The sequence below is a fragment of the Pezoporus flaviventris genome, unplaced genomic scaffold (genome assembly GCF_033815535.1).
Source record: "Pezoporus flaviventris isolate CSIRO_AGI_PZ_B2104156 unplaced genomic scaffold, CSIRO_AGI_Pfla_v1 ptg000031l, whole genome shotgun sequence".
In the NCBI taxonomy this organism is placed as follows: Eukaryota; Metazoa; Chordata; class Aves; order Psittaciformes; family Psittacidae; genus Pezoporus; species Pezoporus flaviventris.
The window spans coordinates 12,902,098-12,930,043 of NW_026892579.1; the positions used below are offsets into that span (position 1 = coordinate 12,902,098).

Sequence of the window (27,946 nt, forward strand, 5' to 3'; positions counted from 1 at the left end):
TTCTAAGTGTCTCTATCTCTTTTTAAAGTTTTTAGAAGAGAGTGGCAAAGGATAGAGTCATATTCTAAAATCAATACAGTATTCCTGAAATTCTAAGTGTCTCTATCTCTTTTTAAAGTTTTTAGAAGAGAGTGGCAAAGGATAGAGTCATATTCTAAAATCAATACAGGCTACCTGAAAAGATTAAGCTTAAGTAACTTTCTTGCCTCACATGACACTAACATTAACTCATTCAGGAACTGAACTCTCTTTCATTTCTTTAATATCTAAGCTGCCTCATTTGACTTTAACATACAATCTATTACAGAACCACTGAAATCATTTAAAATAACAAACTTATTTACAGTTTCATAAGTCTCTCACACTAAAACATTGAAAAATTATTTCCATTCCTCCCTCTGCTTTGTCCAAAAGGCATTACTCTTAGCAAGCTGGATGTCAGCAACTCAAAACAAAAGGATGTTAAATTAAGTTTCTGTTATAAAAACAGAAAGAAAAAAAAAAAAGAAAAATAGGTTACAAAATTACAGCCTATCGATGTAGTGAATTCTGTCCTGTGCAAAGCCTTATGGCACTGACCCAAGGACAGCTATCAATGCAAGGCTGCACCAGAATCCTGCCTGAACTCAGACCAGGGACTGAATATGGCCTCCAGAGTCCTTTGTTTCAATTAAAAGGTGTCTATTTTGATAATTTCTACAAGGAGGCACTCTCTCAACAGATACAAAACACAAACTGTAGGCAAACCATCAGTTGCATAGCTATTGGGACTCAATTTTAAGTTGCTGCTTAGCTGCAAATGTGCATTCTTAACAGGGTGCTTTAGCCCTGTGCTGTAGCTATCAGAATCTTCGGTGAAGTACCCCTGAAAACCCCAGAGTATTCAGCCTCTTTGATTTTTCAGTAAATATACTAAAGAAGTACACTGTGTAGTACACTGTCTGCTTTTTTAATAATGTCTTTTGGTGAGCTACTGCATAGTTTAGTGTACTGGAAAATGGATAAGTGGAAGTTCTACACAGATAAATAGGACTCAGAGCTGACATGTATTATTAGCACTCCAATTTTCTGAATAGAGCTAAAAAAAAAAAACAAATTGCTCCTCCTGTAAGAACCAGACTCCAGAGTCAAAGACAGGCTCCAGCTGCTCGGACCCACCAGCAGGTTTCACAAACTACACAAGAGTATAAGGACTTCACTGCTGCCCATTTTTCCTGATGTTTTCCCCATGCAACTCTTTATTCATATACAATGAGGTTAAAGTAATGCAAACAACAAAAAAGCTATGAATTATTCCTTAGCCCTCTGAACCTCTGTTTACTGATGTTGTCTTTCTAAATTACATTTTCTTCATTTCATATCAGCACTTCAAATTACCTGGTATCAAATCACTCTTCTCAGAAGCAAGCAGGCTACAATTTCTAAAGAAGAATACAAATACAAGCCCTTCCATTACCCCTGAAGCAGGGTAATACCTTCCACAGCAAAACAGATTTTAAAATTATGGAACATCCAAACCCCACACCTAGCTGCAACTCTGCAGAAAAACCTTGTGAACTTTGCTGAGAGCTTTCCGTAATATTTCAGGATATCCACTCTAAACATAGTTGAATATATACCTCAAACCTTGTGAGCTATTTCTTCATCTATGTTTTTTCAGTTGCTAAGAAACTTCTTTCTGTTTCTTGTAAAATACATGTTTACAACATCCTACATGCTGTAGGATCATTCCTCATTGGATTGACTTTGAATATACCTGAAAGAATTTTGTTGCTCCTAGGTTTTATCTGCTATGGTCCAATGAACTCCAATGAGTTCAAACCCAACCTTGACATGCTGCTCATTACCTTCAGGTGATAATTTGGAAAGTAACTGCTTGTATTCAAGTTTAAAATAATTCTTTTCAGACAGTTTTGAGGAAAACAAAAAGATCAAAATCGAACCTTGACCTCCACCACTCCCTGACCCAAAGCCAAGTGCAGCTAGACTTGCTCCTGTACTCATGTGTCTCTGTCACACAGGGAGTTTGAATCCAAAGCCTGTTGCTCACTTCATCATGTGCAGCTCCAGGAAGCCTTTTTCATAATGAAAATACAGCTTACATATACAGCTTCTATTTCAAAATGTACTTCCAAACACATAACTTTTAGTGAAAAGAGAAAAACAGTTCCCTGAATATATTTGCAGCATGAATGCACCCAAATTGATTCATAGGCTTTTCTGAATTGATAAAACATTTCTTTGTCACATCAGAGTTGCAGCTGCAGAAAGGGATCCTTAAAAATGGGCACATTTTCATACCTGTAGCAGAACTTTCTGATCAGATCACATCTGTGCATGTGTGAATTTAAAATATGAGTTTAACACATAAAGCTTTGAAACTGTATTCTATATAGAAATTGTATTAAACTATATTTAACTGTATAGAGCCATTGCCTTGCTCAGAAGTGATCAAGTCGTCCCTGAGTATTGTACTAGCAATGGGTCCAAAACCTAAACTCGTTTGCATTACAGCAGCCTATATCTGTCTCACCAGTATTTCAAAGAACCTAACTAATTCTAAATCAGTCCCACATGGTTCACTGGGAAGAGCAGGTGTTCAACACCTTTGCAAAATCAGGTAATTTGATGGATTGGCTACAGCTATAAACTCAAGTCTTGTGTTTAAACCCATTCAGCAACTTTAGAGGAGTAAGACCCTGCCCTATGGCTTTGTCATTCATAGTACCATTGATCCTTGTACATATATTCTTGGACTACAAACACAACAGTAATTACAGCATTAACTACTAAGATACAATGCAGAGTTTCATACAGAAACCAAATTCAGTTGGAAACCAAAATCATCCCCAGATTCTTACTATCTGCATCTTGGCAGTGCTTTGCACCTCCTGCTAATGCACCCAGAATTCCTGATGCTGTTTCTATGAACAGGTTAATACACGGGAAGTTAAAAATCATCAAAACTGTCCCTCAATTTAAAAAAAAAAAAAAAAAAGGTTCTCAAATCAATTGTTTTCACAAAAATACCTGAGGCTGAGCAGGAATTTTTGGAAACTAGACGACCAGTTTCCAAAATTGTTTAGACTAGTTCCCAGTAATGTTCAAAAGCCAGCCCAGTGTATGTATTCTTCTTTGCTCTTGACTTCCAGCAAACAAATAGTGTTCTGTTCTTCACAGAACGCAGCTTCTCCTTAATGCCGGTTCAACTTTACTCAGAAAACTTGAACTCACTCATAGGAAATAAAACAGTGATATTTAATCAACGGGGAAATCTTGTCATTTAATCCCTACAGCCTTTTAGCAAACAAACTCTCGATGAGCAATATTAAAAGATCATTTTTCTTCAGCCTCACCACCATTCTTTTCACCTATGCTTTCCACTCTGTATAGATCAACAAACACAGTATGCTCTTTTTTCCTGTAAAATTGATTAATTTATTTCTTCATATTATGAAATGCAGAGGACATACTCAGATTACTCCACCTACCAGTAATTACGAATTCAGAAACTAAAACTTGTTGATGGGTTTGGGGTTTTCTAACTAGTTGCAAATGGTAGTCCTCATGACAGACAGACAGCAACACGCTAGACCTAGAGATGCTGCGAGCGTGAACTCTGGAGCACGCTATGCTGAGGCTGGCTCTGCCTTCATCTCAGCACACTCAACCTACAGCCCGCAGGTTTCTCACGTCCTTCCAGACACACATTTGCCTCCAGGGAGGCCCCAGGTCGCAGGAACCACCACCACTGGCACAGGACTTCACAGGCGAACCCGCCGTGCCCGCGGCAGGATGGATGCTCCGGACCCACTCCGGCCCGCCAGGACCCCGCCCACATATCAGGGCTGGCCAATAGGGGCGCTGGACCTGAGAGAGCTAAGCCAATCAGCGTCCGAGCAGGCTGCTGGTACCCTTGCTGGGGACGCTGCTCTCGGAGCCCTGGACCAGCCGCCCCAGGGCCCGCGGTCAGGCCCAGGGCGAGGGGCCAGCCGGAGACCTCCGGAGGGCTGCAGCTGCTGGTCCTAGCCTTATACCGGGATGCTTCTCGCTCCGGCCCCGCTGCTCCCGGCTTTCTGGCGCTGCCCAAATCCCGGAGGTTTCGGGAGGACGTTGTCGCCTCGTTCCTGGCTTAAGTGGGACAATAGAGGAAATAGTAACAACCAGCTCTCCTCAGGAGAGGGCTGGCGCAGTGCATCCTGCAGCTGACAGATCGGAAGCCGCACTGGAGCGCGGTGACTACGCTCAGGATTCACACTGTTCTCCCGCCTTGTGCAGCTGCGGCCGATGCGCGGATCCCGGGCGGATCACCGGAGCTGGCCCTCTGCCCACTGCACGGAGTCGGTGGGACCCGGTCGGTGCTGGGGCGCGTGTCCCCGCTGGGGAGGTCGCAGGGATGGGGCCCGAAAAATTAAATGTGGCAGAATTTCTCCCCGTTTCTCCTAGTGTATTTTGTTTCTGCTTATCAGCTACATAGCAGTCAAATAAAATAAAATAAAAACACAAAACGTGTTTTGAATTTGGGGGTTTTTGTTTGTTCGTTGGGGTTTTTTTTTGGTCTCGACTTTGGCTGCTCGGGGTTGCTAAATACTTGCTTCGGTTTGTGGTTTGCTTCTTTCAACGACTGCATTCATTTGTAGACATACAGACTGATAATTCACTTTTAATTCAAATTGACTGCCAGGAGTACATTTGTTTGTAAAGGTAGCCCAAGTATTACGATGTCATGGGACACCTCTATTAAAACACACAACCTCCACTGACATGTAAATAATTCCCAGATCACAGCTTTATTATTCCAGGATTTCCCCGACCTCGTAGCCCAAATGACGCAGCTCTCCCCAGGTTCCCGCCTTGAGAAGGCAACAGATAAATGTGGAAATAAAGACATGGTAGGTTAAATTCCGGGTCCCGCTACACATGACAACGGGATTTTCGATTCAACTGACAGACGAACAATACCCCATTTTCCACGGGAGACACTTTTTCTATTCACTTTCATGACAGAAACACAAGTTGTGTCCTGGGATAAAAACGAATCGAGTGAGCGGGTATTTAGTGCATTAGCCCGGACACCATCATCATTAAAATAATAATAGTTAAAATATTAATAATTAAAATAATAATAATTTAAATAATAATAGTATCCTAAAGCCTACAGCTTTAAAGGAAATACAAGCCTGGTATTTTAATTCACATTTCCTATTACTACCAAGCACTTTTAGCCTTAAGTGAGCAAAAAGAGGATCTGATATTCTTTCAGTTTTGCATCTGAGAGTGATTCAGATGCTGGAAGCAATTTGTTTGCATTTTACATCGCGTCCCCTACACCCTGGACTGAATTAGGGCCCGATCCTGGAAACTCTCAACCTTCTGTGGGTCGCAGCATCAATCGAAGAGATGTACCATCTGCTTCAGAGTTGGGAGCTATGCAAAAGCAAAACGTGGGTCTCTCTCCCGTCTCCTCCTCCTGCCCAAGCACAAATTCCCACCGAAAGCACTGGCTGAGACTAAGAGGGAGGGACTTAGAGAGTGTTTTCCAAGGGAAACATAATTTTCTAAGTCTTTTATAAGTTGAACGAGTTTCAGGTTCCCATGCCAACATTATAAGGAGATTTTTTCCTTAGATGAAAGTAACAACGATTCTAAAGAAAAGGGTTTGCAAAGGGGGCACGTTTGACAGAACATAGATAAAGCAGAGTAATGATGTTCAGCCTTTAACATCTCTCCACTGACCCTGTGCAGAAAAAAAAAAGAAAATTGTTTTCCGAAAATTGTTTTCCAAAAATCGTAGGCATGGGGAAGAACAGACTGGGGTTTGTTTGGGTTTTGCCTGTTCGTTTTGCTGAGTGACAGAAGGAAACTACTCAGACGCAATATTCAATGGGACGAATACTTTAGAGCATGATTCGAAGCTGAAGCCAGCGGGATGTGCGCCGAGCTCCTCATCATCAGAAGCGTTATGGAGAAATACAAGATCCTGCCTGCAGCGCTTCAGTGACCAACCAAACAGTAGTTTGTCAGTAACTTTATTTAGAGAAAAAAAATAAAATAAAATAAAACAAAATAGCATGACAAACCGGAACCAAGACCAAAATACTGTATCCACTGTACATCATTCATTAGAAAACAAACATACACCACATTTGTATTCTACCGAACAGAGAGTGTATTTCCCTTAAAATGATATAGTGCGTGCTTTTAGATTCATGCTTTTCAATATGTAATTTACATTTGTTACTCAAATATCATCTGTTATAAATAATTGCAACTTGATCAAATGGTGCACCTGTTATATGCTAACCTCTTCAGCGCTGCAAGTGTGGCTTTTTGTTGCTTTTTTTTATTATTACTTATTTATTTATTTCAAGAAAGCTGCTGGTATTGCTTTAATAGGACCCGAGAAAGCACATCTGAGGTGTCAGATAAGGTGTACAGACGCCAGAGGTGCCCGTGACCTGGGTCTTATGCTGCGTCCTACGGCTTGGATCGCAGGAACAAGTGGCGGGAGAGCACATAATAAAAAATCGCTTCCAGAAGGCACAGTTTCCTCCACACAAAGGTACAATAAAAATATATGGCCGCTAAAATACGGGCGCCTATGGGGGTGCGCTGTCTGTTTGGTGGGATCCCAGGCCCGCCAGGGTTTCGCCCCCCTTACTTTCCCGGCCCAACTGCCGGCCGCCCAGCCGCCAGCGGGTGCCAGCCAGCCCGCGCTCCCCCGCGACACGGCCTCCCTTGGAACCGCCCCAGCTCCGAGTCAGCGGGAGGGGAGAGCTCCCTCTCCGGACCGGCCCACTCTGCCCCGGTCGCATCCCGCGTCACTGCTCGTGGCTCCTGCTGCCGCTCTCTGGGTCGCTCTGGTCGTCGGTGAAGCAGACGTCCACGTCGCTCTCGTTGTCAGTCTTTTGTTCCTGTTCGGGGGCCGCGTAGCCAGAGTCACTCTTGTCCTCGGCCGCCTTGCCAAGGCTCTGTCCCGGGTGCCGGGACTTGACGTGCCGCTCCAGATCGCGGCGCCGCACCAGCACCTTGCCGCAGTACTCGCAGCGGTAAGGCGTGTTGCCTTCGGCGTGCAGACGGATATGCTTGTTGAGGTTGCTGGGGTCCCCGAAGGGCCGCAGGCAGACCTTGCACTTGAGCGGCTTGTAGCCAGTGTGAGTCCGCATGTGGATCTTCAGCCCGTACTTGCGGGAGTACAGCTTCCCGCAGTAGAGGCACAGGTGCCCGGTCTTGGGCTTCCCGCCGGCCGCAGCTGCCGCTGGCAGGGCCTCCAGCCGCCCACGGCCCTTCTCAGCCGCCAACTCGGAGAGCTGCTGCGTGTGCATGGCGATCTCCCGGTCGATGCTGGCCAGCGAACCCAGCTCGGCGGCGTGCAGCCCTGCCGCCGGCCCCCCGAAGTACGACACCGACTCGGGGTACTTGAGGAGGCCGCCCAGGTGCAGTTTCAGCGGGTAGTAGGGCGCGGCGCCGTAGAGCAGCTCTCCGTTGTAGACGGTGAGCGGCATCACGGGCAGCCCGCACTCTCCCGCGTACGCCTTCAGTCCCTCGAAGGGCGGCAGCGCGAAGCGCTCCAGCGCGCCGCCGGGCAGCGGTGGGTAGCGGGCGGGCGGCAGGGCGGTTCCTGGCAGTCCCCGCTCCACCTGCCGGAAGGCCGAGGCCTCCTCCAGCGGTGAGAGCAGCGGGAAGGCGCGGAGCCCCCCGCCGCACGCCAGACCGGCCGCTGCCGCCGGAGGGGCGGCCTCGCCCGGCAGCGCCCCGCACTTGGGCGGCGCCTCGGAGGCTGCGCGTCCCGCCTTCAGCCCTCCCAGCAGCTTGGAGAAGCCGAGGGCGGCGGCGCCCCGCGCCTCCTCCCGCAGCGGCCCGGCGGGGCGGAAGGCCGAGCGCGCCCCGGGGCACAGAGCCAGCCCGTTGCCGCCCGCCGGCCCCAGCAGCGGCCCCGGCCCGCGGGCGGCCCCTACGCTCATGTCCAGAGCCCGCTCCTGCTCCTCCTTGCCCGCCGCACGCTTGGGCAGCCCAGGCTTGGCGAGCGGCGGGGAAGCGATGGCGGCCTCGCGCTTGACGGGCTCCCGCGGGCCGCAGCCCGGCGGCGGGTGGGCGCGCAGCGCGGCGGCAGGCGGCTCCTTGGGCTGGAGGCCGAAGGCAGCGGGCCGGCCGTGGTCGTGGTGGAGGAAGGGGCGGCCGTGGCTCAGCGAGCAGTGGAAGTGGACGTGTGCCTTGAGGCTGTTTGGGTACTTGAAGGTCCTCCAGCAGTACCAGCAGATGTACCGCTCTTCACCTGCGGAGGCAAGCAGAAGGGCCCATCAGCGGCCCCCGCGCAACCCCACGCATCTCAGCGCCTAGCCGCGCATCCCCGCTCCCCCGCCTTGTCGCGGCGCGGTGCAGGCTCTGCGCGGTTAGAGCTGCGCTCCCGCGGACGATCGCCGTGAGGCAGAGGGGAGCAGCTGCTGCCGCGAGTAGTCTGTCGGGGGGGGCCATCTGTTGGCGTTTGCAAAGGAGGTAGCGTATGTCAGGGAGTCGGCTGAACCGAACAAAGGCCAATCTAATGATCGTGAGCCCCTCATTACGCGGCGAGACAATATCCGATATGTATGGGCCATATGTAATCGTTCCCTTTCAGAGGACAATGCCCTTTGTGCCCCGTCCCCTAAACACTTCGGTTTCTCTAAAGCGCAACAGACCTCGGTGGCAGCAGCCCTGGTGACTCCCCGGCACGCAGAGGAACAGGCTTCTCTTTCCTTCTCCTGGCTCTGCCTTGCCAGGGTTGTCCTCCTGAGAAGGAGCATCTCCGAGCCCCGACGGTGAAACGCTGCTTCTGCGGGCAACCTGCCTGCCCGGGTATCCTCATGTCTTTTCCTTTTGCCTCCCTTTTCTTTCTCCCTCTCTCACTTTCTTTCTCTTTTTTTTTTTCTCCTTTCCTTTCCCTTACTTTCCTTTCCTATCCTATCTTTCTCTCTTCCCCTTTCCTTTTCCCTTTCTCTTCTCTCTTTCTCTTTCCTTCTCCCTTCTCCTTCCTTCTCTCTCGTGTTAGGTCTACATAGTATTACTCCTTCTCCTGCCCCGTCTCTCCTCGTCACAACAACATACTACTTAGACGTTTCGGGAGCTGCCGAGGCCCTCACGAACTGCTGCCCATCCTCACCCCGTCTCCCGCCGATCCTCACCATGTGACCAAGTGCTGCACAAGAGCGAGAGGCCGCTCGGGCCTGGGACCAGCTCCTCACAATTAGGGGGATCCCTTGGGGTACGATGAGGGTGGGGTGGGGCACAAACCACCAGGAATGGGGCAGCTTCAGCCGGGGCAACGGCTGAATGGGGCTGGTCAGAAGGTCACCGAGGCGGGCACGGTGGCCTCAACCAGACCGAGGGGCTTTAACTCAGCGTTTGGGGCAGGGACGAGCCGGTGGCCGCTGAGCCGGTGGCCGCTGAGCCGGTGAAACACGAAGTCTTCGCTGTCCTCGGGAACTCGCGTGGACGGATGCGGGGCTATTGAGAGTGTCCCGTCTCCTGTGTGCTTGCTGTCGTGCTCAGCCCTCCTTTGCTTGCTGCGAATCGGATGTCCCAAGCTGCGCGGCGTTACCAAGTCCTTGGACGCGGGTTTTCGCCCCGTCGAGGGGGGCTGGAGGGAGGAGGGAGCGTATCTGCTCGGCAGCGGCCGCGGGAGGGAGAACCGCGGCCCAATCCCACAGCCGTGCATAGCAAACCGGTCGGAGGATCGCTGTGGACAGAACGGCTTGCGGCCACCGACCGCTGCCGTCGTTCGCTTTTGCGGAGCGGTTCGGTCCTGGCTGTCCTCGGCAAGAGTTTGATAGGACCGGCGGCCTCCTGAGCGCCACCGAGCCAGGGCCGAGGCTTTTTCAGGCTCAGCTCTAGTCCAGCAACCATCGCTCGGGAGCGGGAGGGGGGGTGGAGAAAGAAACGAAAAATACCCCTTTCTCATCCCAGTAAACCCAAATAAATGAAGATTTGGAAAAGAAGATTTGCAAAATTTTGTTTGTTCTGAAAAAAAGAAAGAAAAACAAAACCAAAGCAAAGAAACAAACAAACCCCCCTCTGACTTTCTTCTGCTGTGTTGTTTTTGGGGTTTTGTTGGTTTTGGATTTGGGGGGGTGGTGGTGGTGTTTGTTTGTTTGTTGAGCTTTGTTGGCTTTTTCTTTTTTTTGGGGGGGGGGGGGGGGGAGGTTGGCCGTTGTTTGGTTGGCGGTTTTTGGTGGGACTTTGAGGTTTTTTTCCAGCATACTGTCCTTAAAAGAAGAGCACTTCAGCATTTGATGCGCTTATTCTCAGCCCGTTCTAATTAGCCTGGAAATGGTGGGCCGGGAACACGGCAGATCCGCAGGGTCAGTCTGCAGTTAAGCCTTGGTTCGACGGGGCGGGGAAGATGCCACACGCCTGCTGCATCTCGCAGGCCCGAGATTCCTTGCCGTTTCCTCGAGCTGCATCCGCCGGCAGGGGCTGCTGGGCGGGGAGAGGGGGCAAAACCCAGCCCCGTGTCCTCCTTCCTGCAGCCAAAACTTCGCCAGAGCAGTTTTTTTCGAAGGGGTGACTCTCCGCAGACCCACGGCCTCACTGCTCTCCGTGGAAGGGTGGGACAGAGACGTGACGATGAGTTTCTTTTCCGGGTGAAGTTTTAGTGTAAGGAGGGATTTGTGCTCTTGCACATCGCACGAGTTGGGCAGGAGGTGAGCAGTCAGAGCCCGGTGTTTCTGCATTCATCCCTCCGGGTCGGATCCCGATTTCCCTTCGGAGCAGCAGGCCTCGAGGGCTGGGGAGGTCTCAACATCCCCCGGATCGAGCCCTTGCTCACCTCTCGGGGACTCCGCCGGCTGAAACATCTTCTGTGTCGTGCAGGAGCAAGGGGGTCTCTCGTCGCCAGCTGAGCAGCCGTGGCCCGGTGTGGCCTACTGCCCTCCCGCAGGTCGCAGAGCCGCCGCCGCCCGGGGAAGCGGCCGGACGCCCCGGTATGGACAGGAGGGTGTGCCGGCCACCTTTTAGTTTCGTCTTCTTTTCTCTCTCTGAATGCGCTGCCACCTTGTAATTTTTGTGAACACCAGTGTGATTCCAGCTAAGTCTCAGCTCACAGCCCGGTGTCTTCCTCTTCCCGGTATCTTCGGATTTCCCTATCTGAACCTGATTTGACGCCGACTTAATTTTTTACCTCATACACCCTAATTTACTGGGACCGTCCAATGCCCGTTCGGGTTTGACTATATGAACCTACCCACAAGATAACCTGAAAATAGGCTCTGAAGCTCTGACCGAGGAACATGGGAGATGCAAGAGGTATTTTTAAAGACTGTGAGGCCAAGTTGCTGTCTCGCACCGTAACACTAGCCTTGTTTCACAGAAATCCCATTTGCCTATCAAAAGATCATTAAATTGTACCGAAGTCGGAATGACTCGAGGCACGGGGGCCTTTCCATACGCTACTGAGTTAATAGATCACCCTTTAAACATAAGCAGATGGAGTCTTAGTTTAAAGGATGGCAGGTTAAAAGTCACTGCAGCTGTGCTGGCATTAATGTTTTCTAAGGGAGCAATTTGAAGGACCCACTGTTGCCTACCGCAGTTTGAGTTCCCGCCAAAGGTGATAATTAAGAGGATCTGGTTTGATTAATTTAATTTGATTGCTCGGAAACGAATGGTTGCATCTGTACCTTTCTCGTCGTGCGTTGGGGTGGCCGTGACAGGGATGTCAAACCACTGCGCCAGTGGGTTGGAGTACCAAACGGTGAGCTCCTCTCCCGGCTGGACATCTCGCAGCGCCCGGTAGAAAATCTGGAAAGGGGGAAAAGGAAACTTCTTCAGGAGGCTTGAGAGGGGAGGCAGGTAATGGAGAGCAGTACCAGGCCGGCCCGGAGCCGCGAGTGATGTACCTGTCCTCCTGGCAGATCCGCAACAGCCTCCAGTGTCTGCTCTTGGGAGTTTCGGGCAGCTCGGATTAACCCTATCCACTCCAGAGCTGAGCTCCCGGCTTCATCCACTAATTCCCCTCTCACCATCCGCACCTGGAAGACAGGCGGCACCGCTGTCACTTCCACGCGAGACTAAAGAGAAAACAAGCAAACAGCTTACCCGTTCCCCTGCCTCCTTGCCTGCCCGCTCTGCCATGCCCTGCGAGCCTGCTGTCCTACACCAGGCAGGTGCCTGGGCATCGGAGCTCGGAAGCAGAGACCAGAGCATCTCGTTTTGTCGGCCTTACATCCTCAGCCTCCTTTGGGCAGGAACTTTTCCGGCTCGCAGGTGCATTGGGAGAGCTGCGGCCAGCCTAGGAGGGAGTGGGGGGGGGGGGGGGGGGGGTCTGCTCTGCAGGAGTCGGGATAGAAGATCCCCGTCCCCAGCACTGCGAGGGGAAATGGGATTTTACCCTCAGATCCCACTAGTCCAAATGCACCTCGTTCAGTCGCAGCTGCTACAATTAGCTTAATGCTGTATTAAATGACCAGGTAAGATGTTATTTTTTTATGGGTTTGTGCAGTCTTTGAGTCGGTGCAACACAATCGCGACACACACGACTTGTCAGGAGATGTGGAGGGGGAAAGGGGAGAAGGATTCTGCCTAGCTACAAAGTCTCTGTAGCCCCATACTTCATAATCTGTTTGCCCATACAAAGAGAAAATGAAGTGCCCGTTCCCTGAATGACCGTGCAATAAAAGTCACCGGAACAAAGCGGTCTAAAGCGAGAAACCAAGGGAGCCAGATGAGAAATAAATTTGAGTGGGCTGGCAGAGCGTTTAAAAACAATTAAAGGCCATTAAAAATCCGAGCGGAACGCGTGAGCCGCGGCTGCCCGGGGGGTCGAGGAAGGGCTACCACCCGCAGTACCCTGAGGAGCCCGATGGACGGGGCGAGCACCCTTCACCGCCTCGTCCGAGCATCGTCCCTGCTCGGACACGCACTGACCCCGGTGCCGACAGCCGGGAGGCAATCACCCCCTCCCGCTCCGGCTGTGCGGGTGGTTTGTGGGTTTGAGGCTTTCCGAGAAGGCCGAGCCGCTGCAGGCTGCCCCGGCCCCCAACCACCCACACCCCCTGCCCTGGATGACCCCCGGTCCGCTGCCCCCCTCTCCCCTGCGGCCCCAGTCAAAGGGCTCTCGGCTGGGGAGAGAGATGGAGGGACGCGGGGCACAAACCCGAGCCAGCTGCACCAGAGGCACCATCGGTGCATCTGCTCCTCCCTCGAACAAAACCCGGGGACTGAGAAAGCCGCATGTCCCCTTCTCACCGGGGCTCGGGGTTACGAAGCCAGCCCTGCCGGGAAGGGGCAATGCCCGAATGAACGAAGCCCAGCGGGACGGGGGCCGAGAGGAGACATCAGCACCCTCCAGCACCGGGCACCAGCACGGGGCTGAGACGACGTTTTCAGCACGTCTGTATTCAAGGCGGGAGAGCGTCCGCTCCGCCGGGAGAGCCGCTTGGTCCGCTGGCCTCGTCGCGGAGGCAAGCCGGGCTAGCTGACCCCCGGCGCTGGCGTGGGGGGGGAGAGGGTATGGGAGGGTTCTCCTGGCAAAGCCACAAGGAGACATCTCGGGACGCTCTGGACATGCTTCCCTTCCCTTTCCTGGCTTGCTCTAAGAAGGGAAGATCGAAGGCGGGGAGGGGGGAGCTAGAATAGCAGCCTTTTCTCCTAAGCCGTCTTCCCCCGGACGAAGGAAAAGCAAGGTCCAGCGGTGCAGCAGAGACCGTCGGAAAATACCTTTTTTTTGGGTCCTGGCTCCCTGCGGTCTGACAGGTACTTGCCCAGTTTGAAGGAGCCCGGCACAGGGCCCAGCCGCAGCCCCGCAGGGATGCAGCTCTCGGCGCTGACGCTGCCGGCCGGGGCCCTGCTGCTTTGCATCGCTGCCTCCGGGTGCCAGCGCTCGGGAACCCCAAGTACTTAAGGGGGCCGGAGTGACAGGGGCAGGCGGGGAGGACGAGCCGCGGCGTATCCCCGCCCGCGGAGTGACGCGGCGGTGTTGTGGGCGCCGGCTTTTCAACGGGAGCAGGAGGGGTACCCCTTGGCAGGGGGATGCTCCGGGGCGCGGAGTTTGGTGAGAGAGTTTGGCTCCTCGAGCAGCTGCGGAGTCCCATCCGAGAGGGTCACATGGAGCCTTTCCCTAACCCTCCTGCATAATCAGGCGGAGTGAATGGCTGGCAGACAATGGGCCAGGCGACCTTCCCATTCCTAAAAATCCAATTTGTCAAGGGCAAAGAAAAGGCGCTGGTGAATCAAAGGTCTGGAGGGACCATTAATCCTCAGCATGGGGTATTGTCCCCGAGACAGTTACGATATTTTAAGTGACAAATCCACTGTATAATTTCTCCATAAATTTTATTTCCTTTTATTGTTCCTCGACAAACCAGTTTTGGAAAATAAGTGACTACTTTAAGTCTACTTGGCTGAGCCTTTTGAGGTTTAATATACTTCAAAGATTTTTAATTCTCTTCCCTTGGCTTTATTGTAAAGGAGATTAAACAAAGAGATGGGGAATGTTTTGAGGACTTGTTAACTTCTATTGATTCCCGGCGTGTGCCATACAGAAATTGGGCAGGTACTTGATGGGAAAACACCAGAAAATACCTACACTTTCTCTTTTTTAAAAAGAACGACCATATTACCATTTCAGTGGGTTGGTTGCAGGCCAGTAATCTGTTCAGTAGAGCTTTGATCCTTAAGGAGAATGAATAGCTTCAAAATATGAGCCGTCGTAGCCCCTGTAAAACACAACCCGCTGCACCTGTGAGCGCTGGGAAGCTGTGGCTGTAGTTCCTGCGATGAAGAAAAAGGGACAAGAGCAAATAGAGACATACAGGCAAGGGGAAATGAAGGGGCACGACCAGCAGACAACACAGATGTCTAGCAAGCAGCCTGTGGCTGCAATCCTGGTTTAATACATCCACAGGTTCCTCTCCCACAATCAAAATGGCTTGCATCGAGGCTGCTTTCAGAGGAGGAACCTGCAAAAAGCGGTTGTAAATAAAGCCAGAAGGACGCCGTTCGAACAGAGTGTGTCTCTGTCCCTCCTCTTCGCATAAATATTTTAATTAAGATACAACGAGGTGCTAGAATTACGTCATCTTGTAACTCAAGCTGGGGAAATGACCCAAGATTTTTCCAGGAGCTGAAGAGGAAAGGTGTGCGACTTTTTTCTCAGGCACATGCAACATCCCAGCTGTGCCTGTCAGACCAAAGTGTACAGTAACAAATTCAGTGATCCATTTTCGCTTTTCTAGCCAGGTCTAGTCCCCGCTAGAATGTTTTCTCCTCTCCGTACCTCGTAACTCTCCAAAAAGAAGATTGTTGAACCTTTCTCTCGCGGAGAAGTTTCACATGCAGATTTTATCCAATGCTTTCGCTTTCAGAAGCAATTGCAGATACGGATTCCCCTACTCCCCAGCACCCCCACCCCACCCCCCTCCCGCCCCCCGGCGTTTTTCTAATAGTCAGACCTAATACATTTCAAAAGAACCCCCCAAAAGCTACGCTTAGAGGCGCATCTGCCGATAGGTGCCAGGTAACCGAGTGGCTCTTCTGAAGTAATCCCGCTTTCTGCAAGATGAAACTTGGCACATCACTTCCGACGTGATCCTTACTGTGGGCTTTACCCTGGATCCGCTTGCCGCCGTTACGCGTGGCACCCACCGTGGGAGCACGGGCCACGGGAATACGCAAGGGCGACGAAAGCGATTTTGAACGGGCACGTCTTAGGAGTTGGCGGTTGCAAAGATGCTCTTCCCTCTCATTGCTCAGGGAGAGCGATGGAGTCTCAGGCCGGCGAGTTACCGCCGCTGCTGTCGTGACATGCGCCCACACCGAGCGCTGTTCGCTCCGGTCCCGCAAGGCACCGGCCTCTGGTGCCCTGAAATGTCAGTGTCAATGCTGGGACCGGCGGGGAAAGGAGGGCTGACGGCTCCCCCCGTCCCGCCCGCAGCGCTGAGCTCCTCCGGCCGGGCTGGACCTGGACGGGTTGGGGCGTTCCCTCCGCCTGCTCCGGGGGATGCTGGCCGGCACTGGGCTGTGAATCTGTGTTTTATTAATGATACGTATTGGCAAGCACAGGAGATAGATGCCTCGCCTGCCCCCCCGTAGCATCAATGATCATCGATCGCATCTCTCCGGGGTGCAGTGGCAGGGACTGTCCCGGGAGAGCGGAGGCCGGGTGTGTGCGTGTGTTTGTCTTTTTCACTTCGCCAGGGTAGGGAAAGGAGGCGGGAAAGAGAGGATGTGGGGAACTGAAGATGACCCCTTTGATCAGTGGCCTGAATGGGGAAAAATGGATAAACAAGAAGTCGAGGGCAATAAATTTAAGCCATGAACATGTCCCTGTAACCTCTGGGCTGCCCACTTGAGGATGAGACCGGCCTGAAATTCCGGGAGCCGCAGAGGTAGAGAGAGAGAGGGCTTTTAATGCGACCAAGGTACCCTACTGCTCCGCCTCGGGAGCAGCTCCCTCCCAGGCCTTAATGAGTCAAAGAGCGTGAACGACACGCGAACAATTTTATCAATAGGACCATGTAAAAGCCGACTGTGAGGAAAGTTATTTATTAATATAGCCGATTGTGGCTGGTTCCCATCCACTCAGAAAAGAAAAGCCCTTGCTCTGGAAGCATTCACACCAGTTCTCCAATTTTTATTCTGTCCTGTGGCTCAAAGTTGAAGTTCCCCAAGTGAAATAAATTGTCCACAAAAGAGGAAAGGAACCACATTTTCTTTTATTTTTCCTTCCCTAAAAAGGAAGGGTGAAACCGATCTAATGTGCCCACTGGAGCAAGATGCAGCATGAAAGGCCGGGTGTTAAAAGTAAAAGCAGCCTTTGGAGCAAATGGGATGGAAAATTAAATGAAATTAAATAGCTTGAACGACCGTATTGTCCCTTATTAAAAAGACACATTAATTACATGGTTTCAGCTTTATTCAAAGACAATGTTTAGACTCAATCAAAACATTCCACTATTCCTTTATAGACTTAAACCGGGCTACTAGAGGCATCATTAAAGCGAGATCACTTTTGCCCAGAGATGCGATGAAAGTTATTTTCCTCGGCGGCCCTTATTTATGCCCACTGCTGAACTGCCGGTGCCCCTGAGTAACACTTTGGCACACTGTTCTCCTTGATTTAACAGGTTGCCCCATAATGAGGCATGAATGTTAAGGAACAACAGTCATCCAAAGAAGCACAGTTGCAGAGAGCAATGTCCCACCAGGGAGCTCCATTCAAACCATCAAGCCTCTCCGGCACAGAGAAGGTTCAACACCACATTCAGACCAGCATGAATGCCTGTATACAGGGCCCGACTCATTATGCCGCCGAGCACCGCAGCGGAGGCTCCAACAAATGCTGCAAGTTCATTCAGCAGGCCGGGCTCTGCTGGGCGGCCCCGCCGTCGGCTCCCGGAGTGACCTCGTTCCCAAATGGCTTGGCCCCGACGGGGCGGCCCGGCCCCGGCCTGCGAGACGGAGCAGGGCAGAGCGGGGAGCCGACCCCGGGGCTCTGCCGCCATGGCCCCGCTACAAAGGGATGGGGATGCAAGGGACTGGGCAGAGGGCAGGGGGCGGCTTGTGAGACCCTGAAATTCGGAAATCACCTTTAAACTGAAGAGACCAATGAGGTCTGAACATCTTTTATCTTTTTTCCTTTCTTAAAAAAAAAAAAATTCTCCCCTCTCCTCTTTCCTTGCCTTCCCTCCTTCCCCGTCCTCGCCTTCCCCTCTCTTTCGCAATTCCTGTACACCTCTTCCTCCACTTCGCTCACCTTCGGTCTTTCAGCCACTCTCCCTCCAACCTCCTTCCCTTTTCTACCCCTTCCCCCTTTCTGTCCCTTCCCACAGTAACAATTCCTCCCGTGCTCTCAGCAGCAGCAGCAGCAGCGGCATAGGCAGCGGCAGGAGCAGCAGGGGCAACAACCGCCTCCCGCCGTGTCGCTGCCGGTGCCAGTGCCCGCTGCTGCGGTCGGGCGGGGCCGATCGGCGGCTGCTGCCCGGGCTGAGCCGGGTCGGGCCGGCGGCCCCCAACCAGCTGTGCTGTGCAGACGAGATGCGGGTGGGATATTAAAGCAGCTTTTGAATAGTAATTCAGGTTCTATGGGAACCCGGGCAGATGACAGGAGCCCGATTTGGTATTCGTATTGTTAATCGCGAGCGTCAGCCCAGATAGGATTTAAACATGTTTTGTGCTCGTTAAAAATTCCAGTGTAGGGGCTGAGATTTTTTCTGTCTTTCTCTCTTTTAGCCCAGTTTCAATTGGAGGTGAAACTTGCCGCATAAAGTATTCAAAGTCTGTCTAAAGTTGCCTTTTAACCGGATTCTCCCCCTCCCGCAGCCCCCAGCGTATCTCTTGGTTCTTTCGGTTGACATGGTGCAAATAAAAGTCAGTAAACTTGTTGCTGAATTGCAATGTTTCGGTGTACCTTATAAATTCATACCTTTTCTCCCTCGATCGCCTCAGAATGAGCCCCTGCCTCAATTCGATTTTCCTTGCTGTTGGGCACATTTAGGAGAGAGTCTATTTGTGAAGTTCATTTCTAGGCAAATGTATTCAAGAGCTGATTGGGATGAATAGGACCGTGTGTCAGCCGCCCCTAATTGGGATTAAAGCACTTCGGACCATATGCAGAGAGTGACAGAAATTCTCAGGTTTCATTGTGCTCAGACTTCCACCCGCCTGGACACTCCCCCTGGAAAAGGGGGATTTAGAAAGATTTCAGGGAGAAACTGAGGAAATAAAGGAGAGGCAGAAAATGACCGGGCTAATGTCCTTCGGCGGGGCTGCCAGCGTGGCATCTGCCGGGGGCAACAACGGGCACTAGTGGGACCCGGCGTGGCGGCGGGGTTAGGGCCACGGGCAGCCAGAAGCGACCCGGCGCAGGCTTTCACTTCAAGGGGATGCAAGGGAAAGGAAGGGAAAGGAAAAGAAGGGAAGGGAGAGGAAGGGAAGGGATACAAGCTCCCTCAGCCCCAAGATAGTAAGCTTGCATTTTGGCTTAGAAACACTGAGGGTTGCATGGGATGGGAATGAAAAACCCCACGAGGAAACCTCTCCCGGTGTTTCTAGCCTAAGGAACAGGATCCCAGAGGAGAAGGGAGGCAGGGAGGAAGAGAAGGGGAGATGTGAGACAGGCAGACACCGCTCCGTGCCCATCCTAGTACTGGTACCGGGGAAATGCGCGGTTTGGAAATGTGGCCCTGCTGCGTCAGGAGCTGGGAGAGAGCTGAGCTCCGTGCACCGGGCTTGCCTGATCTAGCGGGAGATGCCCACGGCTAGCGGGTTGGACTAAATGATCTTTAAAGGTCCCTTCCAACCCAAAGCACCCCCTGAGTCTGTGGGCGGTTTTGTAACCCAAAGCCGCTCAACGTGCGTACACATCCACCACGCTGCCTGCCCATCTGTTCACCCGCATGCCAGCGGTGCACGAATGGCCCTGGCCGGGTGGAGGTCCCTGCTCCTGAGGGCCACTTGTGGGACCACAGCGAGAGGCGACGCGCAGAGCCCAGGCCTGGCCTTTACGCTGTGACAAATCCGGGTGTGGGGTCGTCTGCATGTGGCTGCCCAAAACGTAGTGAGGAAAACATTACTTAGGTTAATGGTTTTTTAAGCTCTGCGGTGGCTTATCAAACCCACGACATTTAATCTCCTCAGCAAGACGGAGGAGAGCCGGCACCGCTACCAGGGTCTTTGTTTGCAGAGGCTACTTTGTCCCAGCGAGGTGACCGAGAGCTGGTGTCTCTGCGCAGCTCTCGTCCTCTCTACGCTCCTCTGCAAAGTACCGGTGGCCCCGACGGGGCGGATGTGTTCCGGAGTCCCCGGCAAGCCCGTGTGCCGCTGGGGTGATAGGAACACAGGTTTCCTCGACGACAGTGAGCTGGGTGTCCCCTTTGTACTCTGTGGGCAGATCTGTAGCGGTGGGAAGGGTCCTGCCCGCACCCCATTGTTAGCCAATAACGCTGCTCACTTCTGCCGACACCTCTCCATGTGTCGTGGGTCTGCCTGGGTGGGGAGAGAAGATGGGTCTGACCTCAGCCCCGCGTCCCGGACATGGTGCTCCATTCCCAGCACTGAACAGGGCTCGGGATGCTGGCCTGGAAAGAAGCAGCGTGACTCTTTGCAGCATATGTCAAGGACTGAAGTGTGTTCCCCGGAGCGGGTTTGCCCCTGCAAGTGGAAGGTCTGGTTTAGAGGAGGCTGACAGGGCGAACTGAAGCTCCCCACGTTTCCTCCCTCACAGCAAAGCAAAGAGCGGGCGGGAGCAGCTGCGGGAGGAGTGGTGGTGCGGCACGGTGGTGCGTGGCGAGCTGCGGGGATCGGGGCACAGTCAGGGCCGCTGCTGAGCCCGGGAGAAGTCTCTGACATCAGCCCCAGCTTTCCGGGACTGGGGAACGGGTTTGCCAGCGCACCCGCACCCCAGCCGGGGCGACCCGTGCTTGTTCCTACACCACCACCCCCTCCCCCCCCCCCCCCCCCCCGGGATCCAAATATCTGCCCCCGGGCCAGCCCGAGGAGAAAAGCTCGGCCCCATCAGAGAGCCCCCGAAAGTGATGCCCGAGAGGTCCTGCCGCCCGGAGGTGGCTCCTCGGGTTAGAGGCAGAGCTGCAGCCTACAACTACAGCATCCATAGGTTTCACTCGTATATTCACAGGCGCCTAGTGAGCAGGAGGGATGCGGGCTTGCCTGCGTGTCTGTGCATATGCACCTGGAGATGTCTGTGTGTATACGCACTCACACAAATATATTTAGAAGTCGGTGTGCTGGAGTCACTGTAATTTCCTTTTTTCCCATGGGTTTCATGACAGGAGCGCAGGGGCGAAGGCCCTTCCTCTCCTTTCTGGCTGCCTTTGAGAGACAGGGCTATGACTTATGGAGAAGCATACTGTACATACAGAGCCATAGGTTACCAAACATAGAGAGGACTGATGCGCTGGGAAGCATCTGTAAAGGTCTGTATGCTCTGAGGAATCAAGCTGTTCCTGTGCTCCAGACAGTACTAGGGTAAAGAAGCAGAAGGTGCTGCCGTCCCTCCCTGTCTTCCAGTATCACAAATATCCCTGGGAATCCAATTCATGAAGCTGTATTCTTTCTGAGTCGGGCTTTGTAAAGACAGTGGTTGTACCACTTAAACCACATGGTCCTTTCACTTCTAGGCAGGCAACTAGCAATGATATTTCATTTCAGCCTGAGCTTTAATTGTTTGGGTGCTTTAAATACAGTGGGAGTCCCCTTATCCAAGCATTTCCACAGTCTATATCCGTCCTGACAGCTTGATAGAGCCGAGCCCGACCCTGAATCTCTTCCAGGGATGAAATTGTGCAGCGACAGAGGAAGCCAAAGCATGCAGACAGAGCATGCATCCCTCAGATTACCCTCACTGCCACATCCCTTCTACTCCTCCTTCCTCCTCCTCAGAGCACTCCTCCACCCTGCTCAGCTCTGCTATAGGCGAAAATTAATTCTTTATACACAGAGTAAATTTGTTGCGTTTTCCACAAAAGGTTACAGGGGAGCTCATCTCTTAAAATCAGCACTGTTGATTACAGGAAGGTTACAGCTGCAAAATGAGGCACACAATTTCTGTAAACTTTCTCCCCGAGGGGCAGCGTTATAGTACACCGACGTGGCTGGAGCTTATGGAAGGGTGCTTCCTGTGGAGGGGTGCTTCCTGTGGAGGGGTGCTTCAGACGGAGGGAGGGGTGGCTCATAGGAGGAGGCCAAAGACCTCGGAAGAAGTAGGTGCCACCGGTACTGGGATGGGAGTGAGGGCCGGGGCATGGCGGAAGAAAGGCACGGACCCATTCCCTCTGCTTTGGGTTCAGGAGTCGGCAGGTGAAAAGGACTGAGATTTCCCCTGTTACGCTCCCACTGATTCCATCACTTGATGTGAGGAGAGGCAGGGAAATAAATCATTGGCACGGAAGAGATAAAAGGATAAAAAACATGGTAGGTGCTGGAAGGAACAGCCCACTGTTCCTGCAGTGGCACCAGAGAGTAGGGCAGAGCTTGCTGCCTGGCTGGTAATGCTGTAAATGGAGAGAGAGAGATGGGCTTTGCCAGCAAGTGGGAGAAAGGGCTGTAAGAGAGCTGACTTCCTAATGAGCGACTATAATGCTGTAAAGGGTTTCAGCATTTTATGCTTTTCAAGATACGACTATCAGCAAGAAGGAAAAAAAAAACAAAAAAACCCGAACTTTAGCAAAAATGGAGCCATCAGAAACTGTTCGTTACACTCCGGTAAACATCCCCTCATGGTGAAATCGTTGGTGGAGGCAGCAGGCAGGGCAAGAAAACGCAGCTTCTTCTAGTATGTGCAGCTCTCTAATTAATGAACCTGACAAAGTGAAAAGTCTTCTCTGGTTCCTGTGGTTTAGCTTGTTTTTTCTTCTTTTTTTTTTTTTTTTTCCTTTTTTCTGTGCATACCTGAAACAAGAAAGTATTTAGGTATTTCAATAATAGACATTATTTAAATTTTTCTAAATTTAGTATTTAAAGAAATGTTTAGATATGCAGAATAACGGAAGATAAACCCACATTATCTAGGACTTCTCTTAAAGTATGCCACGAAGTACAGCCGTTTTCCTTTTCTATTTCGGCATTGTATATTTTGATGCTGAAATATGCATCATTTTTGACAGCTTCGGAGTTACGAAACCAAAGGAACTTCTAGGTGTCATCTGTCGGAAATAATTTTTCGTTTACAGCCTGTAGATTTAGCGTTGTTCTTTCTGTTCTTTGTTTGTGCTATTAAAATAAAATCTAAATAAAATTATTCAGCCTTTTTGCCCGATCGCCTGTGGACTGCTGCCCTCAGCTTCCACAGTGCCATCATCTTTCAGTCTAAATATTCAAATATACGTTTTACAAGAAGACAGATTAACCTCAAAGTTTCTGTCTCTATGTCTCTCACACGTACAAATAAGGGTACACCTGGGGCACACATATACAGAAGGGTTAGCTCTTCCAAAACTAGAAAGGAAAATCCTGTTTATCTTTGAATTTTTCCAGCAGGGCATGGTATTGGGTAGGGACGTCTTTTTAATAAACTGAGCTCCTTAAATTTTTTGTAGAACGAACCCTTCTTAAAATCGGATTTGAATTAAGCTGAGCTCAAAATATCAGGGTCAAGCTAACCCCTGTTTTTGAGTCACTGGTTTTAAAACTAAATTTTGATGCCTACAGTACACGTATTTCTGCCTGAGGAAGGTGGCTTACCACCATTGTGTTTAAACACAATGTGTTCCGAGGTATTTGAAGAAAAAAAATCGAGTGTGCACATTCAGCTACCGCTTAGGAGGAGTTTTCAACAGCCCCCGGGGCTTCAGGGCTCATCCCCAGGTACAGAAACTGCTCTCAGACGGTTGCGGGTTTGGACCCTTCACCACAAACATAACCCTATATGGAGGGAATACTTGATTCCTATCCACCCCTTATGAGCCTTTCAGACAGTTTTTTCTCTGGAATTTGAGACCCAGGCCAGTCCCCGAGGTGCCCGCATCCCCCTGTACTGGGCTGGCCCAAGATGCCAGCACCCCTTCTCCTCCCCATCCTGGCTTGCGGGATGAGCGCTGCTGCAGTGCCCGCCCCGTGGGAAGACCCCACAACCTTGTGCAGTTTTTATTTGAGAAAGGGCAACCCCGTCCTATAGCAGGGACGCCTCTTTTCCACCAGTGCTTTACCCTGGGGAGGGGGAAGAAGAGTAAAAAAAAAAAAAAGAAAAATAGAAAAAGGAAAAACACACAAAAAAGTAAAAATGAAAAAACAAAGAAAAAGGAAAATAGAAAAAAAGAATAAGAAATAAAGAGGGAGGGGAAAGAAGTAAAGAAAAAATAAAAGTGAAAAAAAAAAAGAAAAGGCAAAAATCCCCAAACCTACTTGTTTTTATAATTCCGAGAGAGCAAAAGTAAGCCTGTCCTCTGGGATGAGTTCCCAGGAGGGGAAATATCCGGATATTCGTCACAGCGCACCTGAGGCTGTCACCCAGCCCCTTGTGCCCGCGGTAACAGCGAGCCCCGCTCTCCCAGTCCCTCAGTCCCTGCCAATACCCGCCTCTCGGCGCTCCGCCCGCAGCCTGTCCGCGGGAGAAGCCGGCCCACAGACTTGCGCGGAGCGGCTGGGTACTACTGTCGGGGCACCCCGGTCCCGCTGCCCAACCGGCCCGGGCCAGGGGCCGGTTGTGTCGGAGGCGATTGAAACACGGGGCAAGAAGATGGCAGTTTCTCAGACACCCTTTGGGAGCCGGCAAAGCTGGGTAGAAAAGATGTGCATAGAGATGTGCGTATGCATGAAACCTGTTCGGGGGAATATAGATACGGAAATACACAATGCGGCAGTGATTTATTTTCTCTCACCGGTTATATAGTTTTTGCCTCGCTTAGCTAGTTTCAGACACAAACACCTCCTCAGCTTACGGGCTGGGGAGAAACAGTTTGCTGCCAGATCGAGCGAGGCAGCAAAGCCTCCTGCCGGAAAAGCCTCTCAAGCGTGATCCACCAAAGATGCAACTAATTAACCCGCTTCTCCGTTTTCCGCTCATTTTTTCTCCGGTAGTATCAGGGCTTGAGGAGAAGCGGGGTTTCTCCTAGGGCCAGGAGCAGCAACCTCCCGGACGCCTCCCGGCTTGCTTCAAGGTTACCCGGTACCTTCGTGAAGCCGAGCAGAATCCCCGGCTCCCGAGGTCCCACGCTACCGAGTCAAACAAGAAAATACGTGTTCCTTATTTTATTTGAGCTAGGAAAAGCGGCACAACAGGATTGCATTCGCGGGCGGCTCGGGCTAGAGGCGGAAGAGCTCCTCTCCCGGGGGTCAAACGCAGATTTCTGAATGAAAACCTGGAGGAATAGCAAGAAAGGAAGAAGTCCCGGGCAGGTGGGGAAAGACTCTTGCAAGCCTGGGGTAGTACCGGGACATCCCCGTGGTGCTGCGGGGGGACAGCAAGCCGGTTCCGTTTTACTGCAGCATCCTTTCCGTTGTTTCGGAGGGGCCAAGAGCTCAGTACAAACCCCGACACCCTCGGGGCAGACTCGCTTTCTCCAGAAGGCGTTTAGGATGCGGAGGGGTTCCCCGAGGCACCCGGAGGTGATGGTCAGGCAGCCCTGGGCTGGGAAGCAGCCTTGGTCAGCCTCCTAACTTCTCAGGACGCCTTTCACCGCCCACAACGGCTTAATGTTTAACTGAAGGTTTGAGGAAGGTAAAACTCCCTGCGAGGTGCAGGCTATTTTAGAGACCTCCGGTCCTCTCCTTCTGTGCCCAGAGCAGTCACCCTGCCCCTTGCAGCACCAACACAGAGGAAGGAGAAGCCAGGACCCTGTTCAGCGCTGGGCTGTGGAGAGGGAAATGGGGTAATCCCCAAATACCTTTTCGGGGGCCTGCATTTCATCCTGTGAACATGGTCTTTCCAGAAAGGAAAGCCCTCCCTGATGGGCCACTTGCCAGAGAAGCGCCACCCGATGTCTGGGCTGCAGGTTGATCTACACGGCTTGAAGGACACTTTAATCCCCATCTCAGTCTGAGTATGTTGCTCAGGATACGGCTTTACCCCAGGCCACCCCCTGAAAAGGCACGGAACCCCTGAGCCTTGTGGGGACGGGGGCTGCACCAACAGCTGACCAGACAAGAAAATATAATAAAAAATCAATCCAACACTGATTTGATACTATATCCTGCATATGTTCCTGTTGTTTTACTGAGAGGAGGTGGGGTTAAATGCCAGAGTGTCTGTGACCCAGAAAGGAAACCCTTTGAGATAGCATCCTACTGTATGGGAATGCTGGCGATTTTTAGAATTGTGCAGGTTGGTAGGAGGTGGCTGAGAGCATCTTTCTGGACCAGCTACCCTCACCAAGGAGTTCTCACAACAGAGCTGATGCTTTTAATAACACCTCATTCTCTTCTCATTTATCCTCATGTCATAAACTGGACTCTCATTATTTGAAAGTCGTTCCCTCATCTAATGAAATTACCCTGAATGTCTTCTACATAGAATATTAAATGGTTGCCTTTGCGAGAGTCTTTTGTGTGTGCACTGGGGGGAGGGTGCTTCAAATAAAAAATTCTCCAGTATAAATCCATTGCCCCTGAAATTGTCACTCAAAAACAACAGGATCCTTATGTTCAGATATGTGCATGACTGAGCAGCTGAATTTTTATTTCATATGTATAAACATTATTTGTGGATACTCCCTACTGGTTTGACATGCGGTCACATCCAGAGTCACCACTCCTCCAATCCACCTCCCTCATTGCAAAATATAGCCTAAAAGACCACCATTATTGAGAAGAATATCAGACAACTGTCACATTACCTAACTTAGTGAAATCATAACAAAGGCTTCCATTAGAAGTGACATAACATAAGCTGGAAGGGGTTTTCAATTCCACTTAGATTTCTTTTCCCCGTTCCTTCCCTGAAACATCTCACATTCTTGGCATGTTTTGTGAAAGCTTGATTAAAGTCAGGAAATCTGGTTTTGTACCACTCGTTCATTTCCTGAGGGGATATTAAACAGAAGAAGGCAAACAGGAATGCCTATTGTCAGGTCTGTGAGAAGATATGTACTGTTTTCAGTTATTAGATGAATATGTAAACGTGTAAAAAACTGAGAGTATTAGCAGAGACTAATTTTTTTGTGTGCAGCTAAGGGAAGGGGCTAAAGGAAATGTTGTATTTGAAAGAGTGGTGGAGGACCCATGAGAAGGAATACGCATCACCCTTCCATAATTTTAAATTCTATTTATGACATGTGGATTGGAAGAAGCATTTTTGTAAGAAAAGAAGAATCTATCAAAGTATCCTGTGTAAGTTTATATGTAGCGATGCACTACTAAGTATATTCAATGTTTGTGACAGGTTTTATCAGGGGGGTAGTGGGGGAAGAGATCAGTGAGAGCTGACAGATAATTTCATCTCACAAATACAACGAAGTATAATTTTACCTGCAGGTTCTTGGATGCGATTTTTTCATCCCATATCTGGACGTCCCTCAGAGCAGCAGCCAGGTCCAATGCTGGGAGGAGACATCGGCGCACACAGCAGCACTGCACATCTGCTTCATGAAATCTTTATTTGCCTGTTTTGACAAAAGCACACAGAGAGGACATGGTAAATAAAGCAATCCTCAGCACTGCTTCTGGAAAAGAAAGGCTGTAAAGCAATGTCAATGGGAAAAAGCTCTGGAGTCTGCTCCCCGCCATGCCCTTGTCCAGGAAACCACCTTCCAGCTGGGCCTCCAGGGAGATGGAGCCACAGCAGTATCCACATCCTCCAAGAAACATGGGAAAGCACATGGTCCCACAGCTCCACACCAGCCGCAGGACTTCTGGCCTGGCAATGGGCATCCTCAGCATGCTGCAGTCAAGACGAGCCTTTGCCCTTTTGCTCAAGGGATGCTGCTGGGCTGGAAGGACCCCTCAAAGCACTGGGAGCTTCCTGGGTGCTGTGGCACAGGAAGGATCTCCAGCATGGCAGGATGTCCCTTTGCAGGGCACCAGGAGGGTGGCTGAGTAGGGCAATGTATATCCCAGAGGCTTTTGCTTCTGTCTGTGTGGGGCAGGGAGTGTTTCTTCCTCCATAACTCTGGTACTAGTGTGACCTGCTGCAGTGCTGTGAAACGGGGTCATGCAATGCGAGGCCTGTCCTGTTGGGAAAAGGACAGTCTGGGAGCAGGGCTGGCAAGACCCTGTGATGCCAAGTGCTCCTGTTCCAGCAGCATTAGACAGCCCCTACGTTGCCAGGTGCAGGGCAAGCAGAGCTGTCCCCTGTGCCCAGTGTGCAGTGAAGCAGTGGTATTTATCATAGCTGTGTCAAGTCTCCTGCTCGGTCCTTACTAAATATTTTGTGCCACACTGTAGCACAGCATCTCAGAATTGTTTTGGTTGGAAAATACCTTTCAGATCGTTGAGTCCAACCATTAACCCGTCACTGCCAAGTTCACCACTAAACCATGTCACTAAGCTACACATCTACACATCTTTTAAATACCTCTAGGGA

At 51.2% G+C, this 27,946-nt stretch overlaps 1 protein-coding gene across 1 annotated transcript; it reads right to left on the reverse strand.

Annotated features, from left to right (window-relative positions):
* Nucleotides 1-6,570: 6,570 nt before the first annotated feature.
* PRDM13 (PR/SET domain 13) lies at nucleotides 6,571-14,270 on the reverse strand. The gene is made up of 4 exons (XM_061461807.1): nucleotides 13,693-14,270; nucleotides 11,874-12,005; nucleotides 11,655-11,775; nucleotides 6,571-8,275 (listed from the first exon to the last, which is right to left on the reverse strand). Exons 1-4 carry the CDS (start codon nucleotides 13,831-13,833, stop codon nucleotides 6,822-6,824), a joined length of 1,848 nt encoding a protein of 615 aa, XP_061317791.1. The 5' UTR covers nucleotides 13,834-14,270; the 3' UTR covers nucleotides 6,571-6,821.
* Between the last annotated feature and the right edge of the window lie 13,676 nt (nucleotides 14,271-27,946).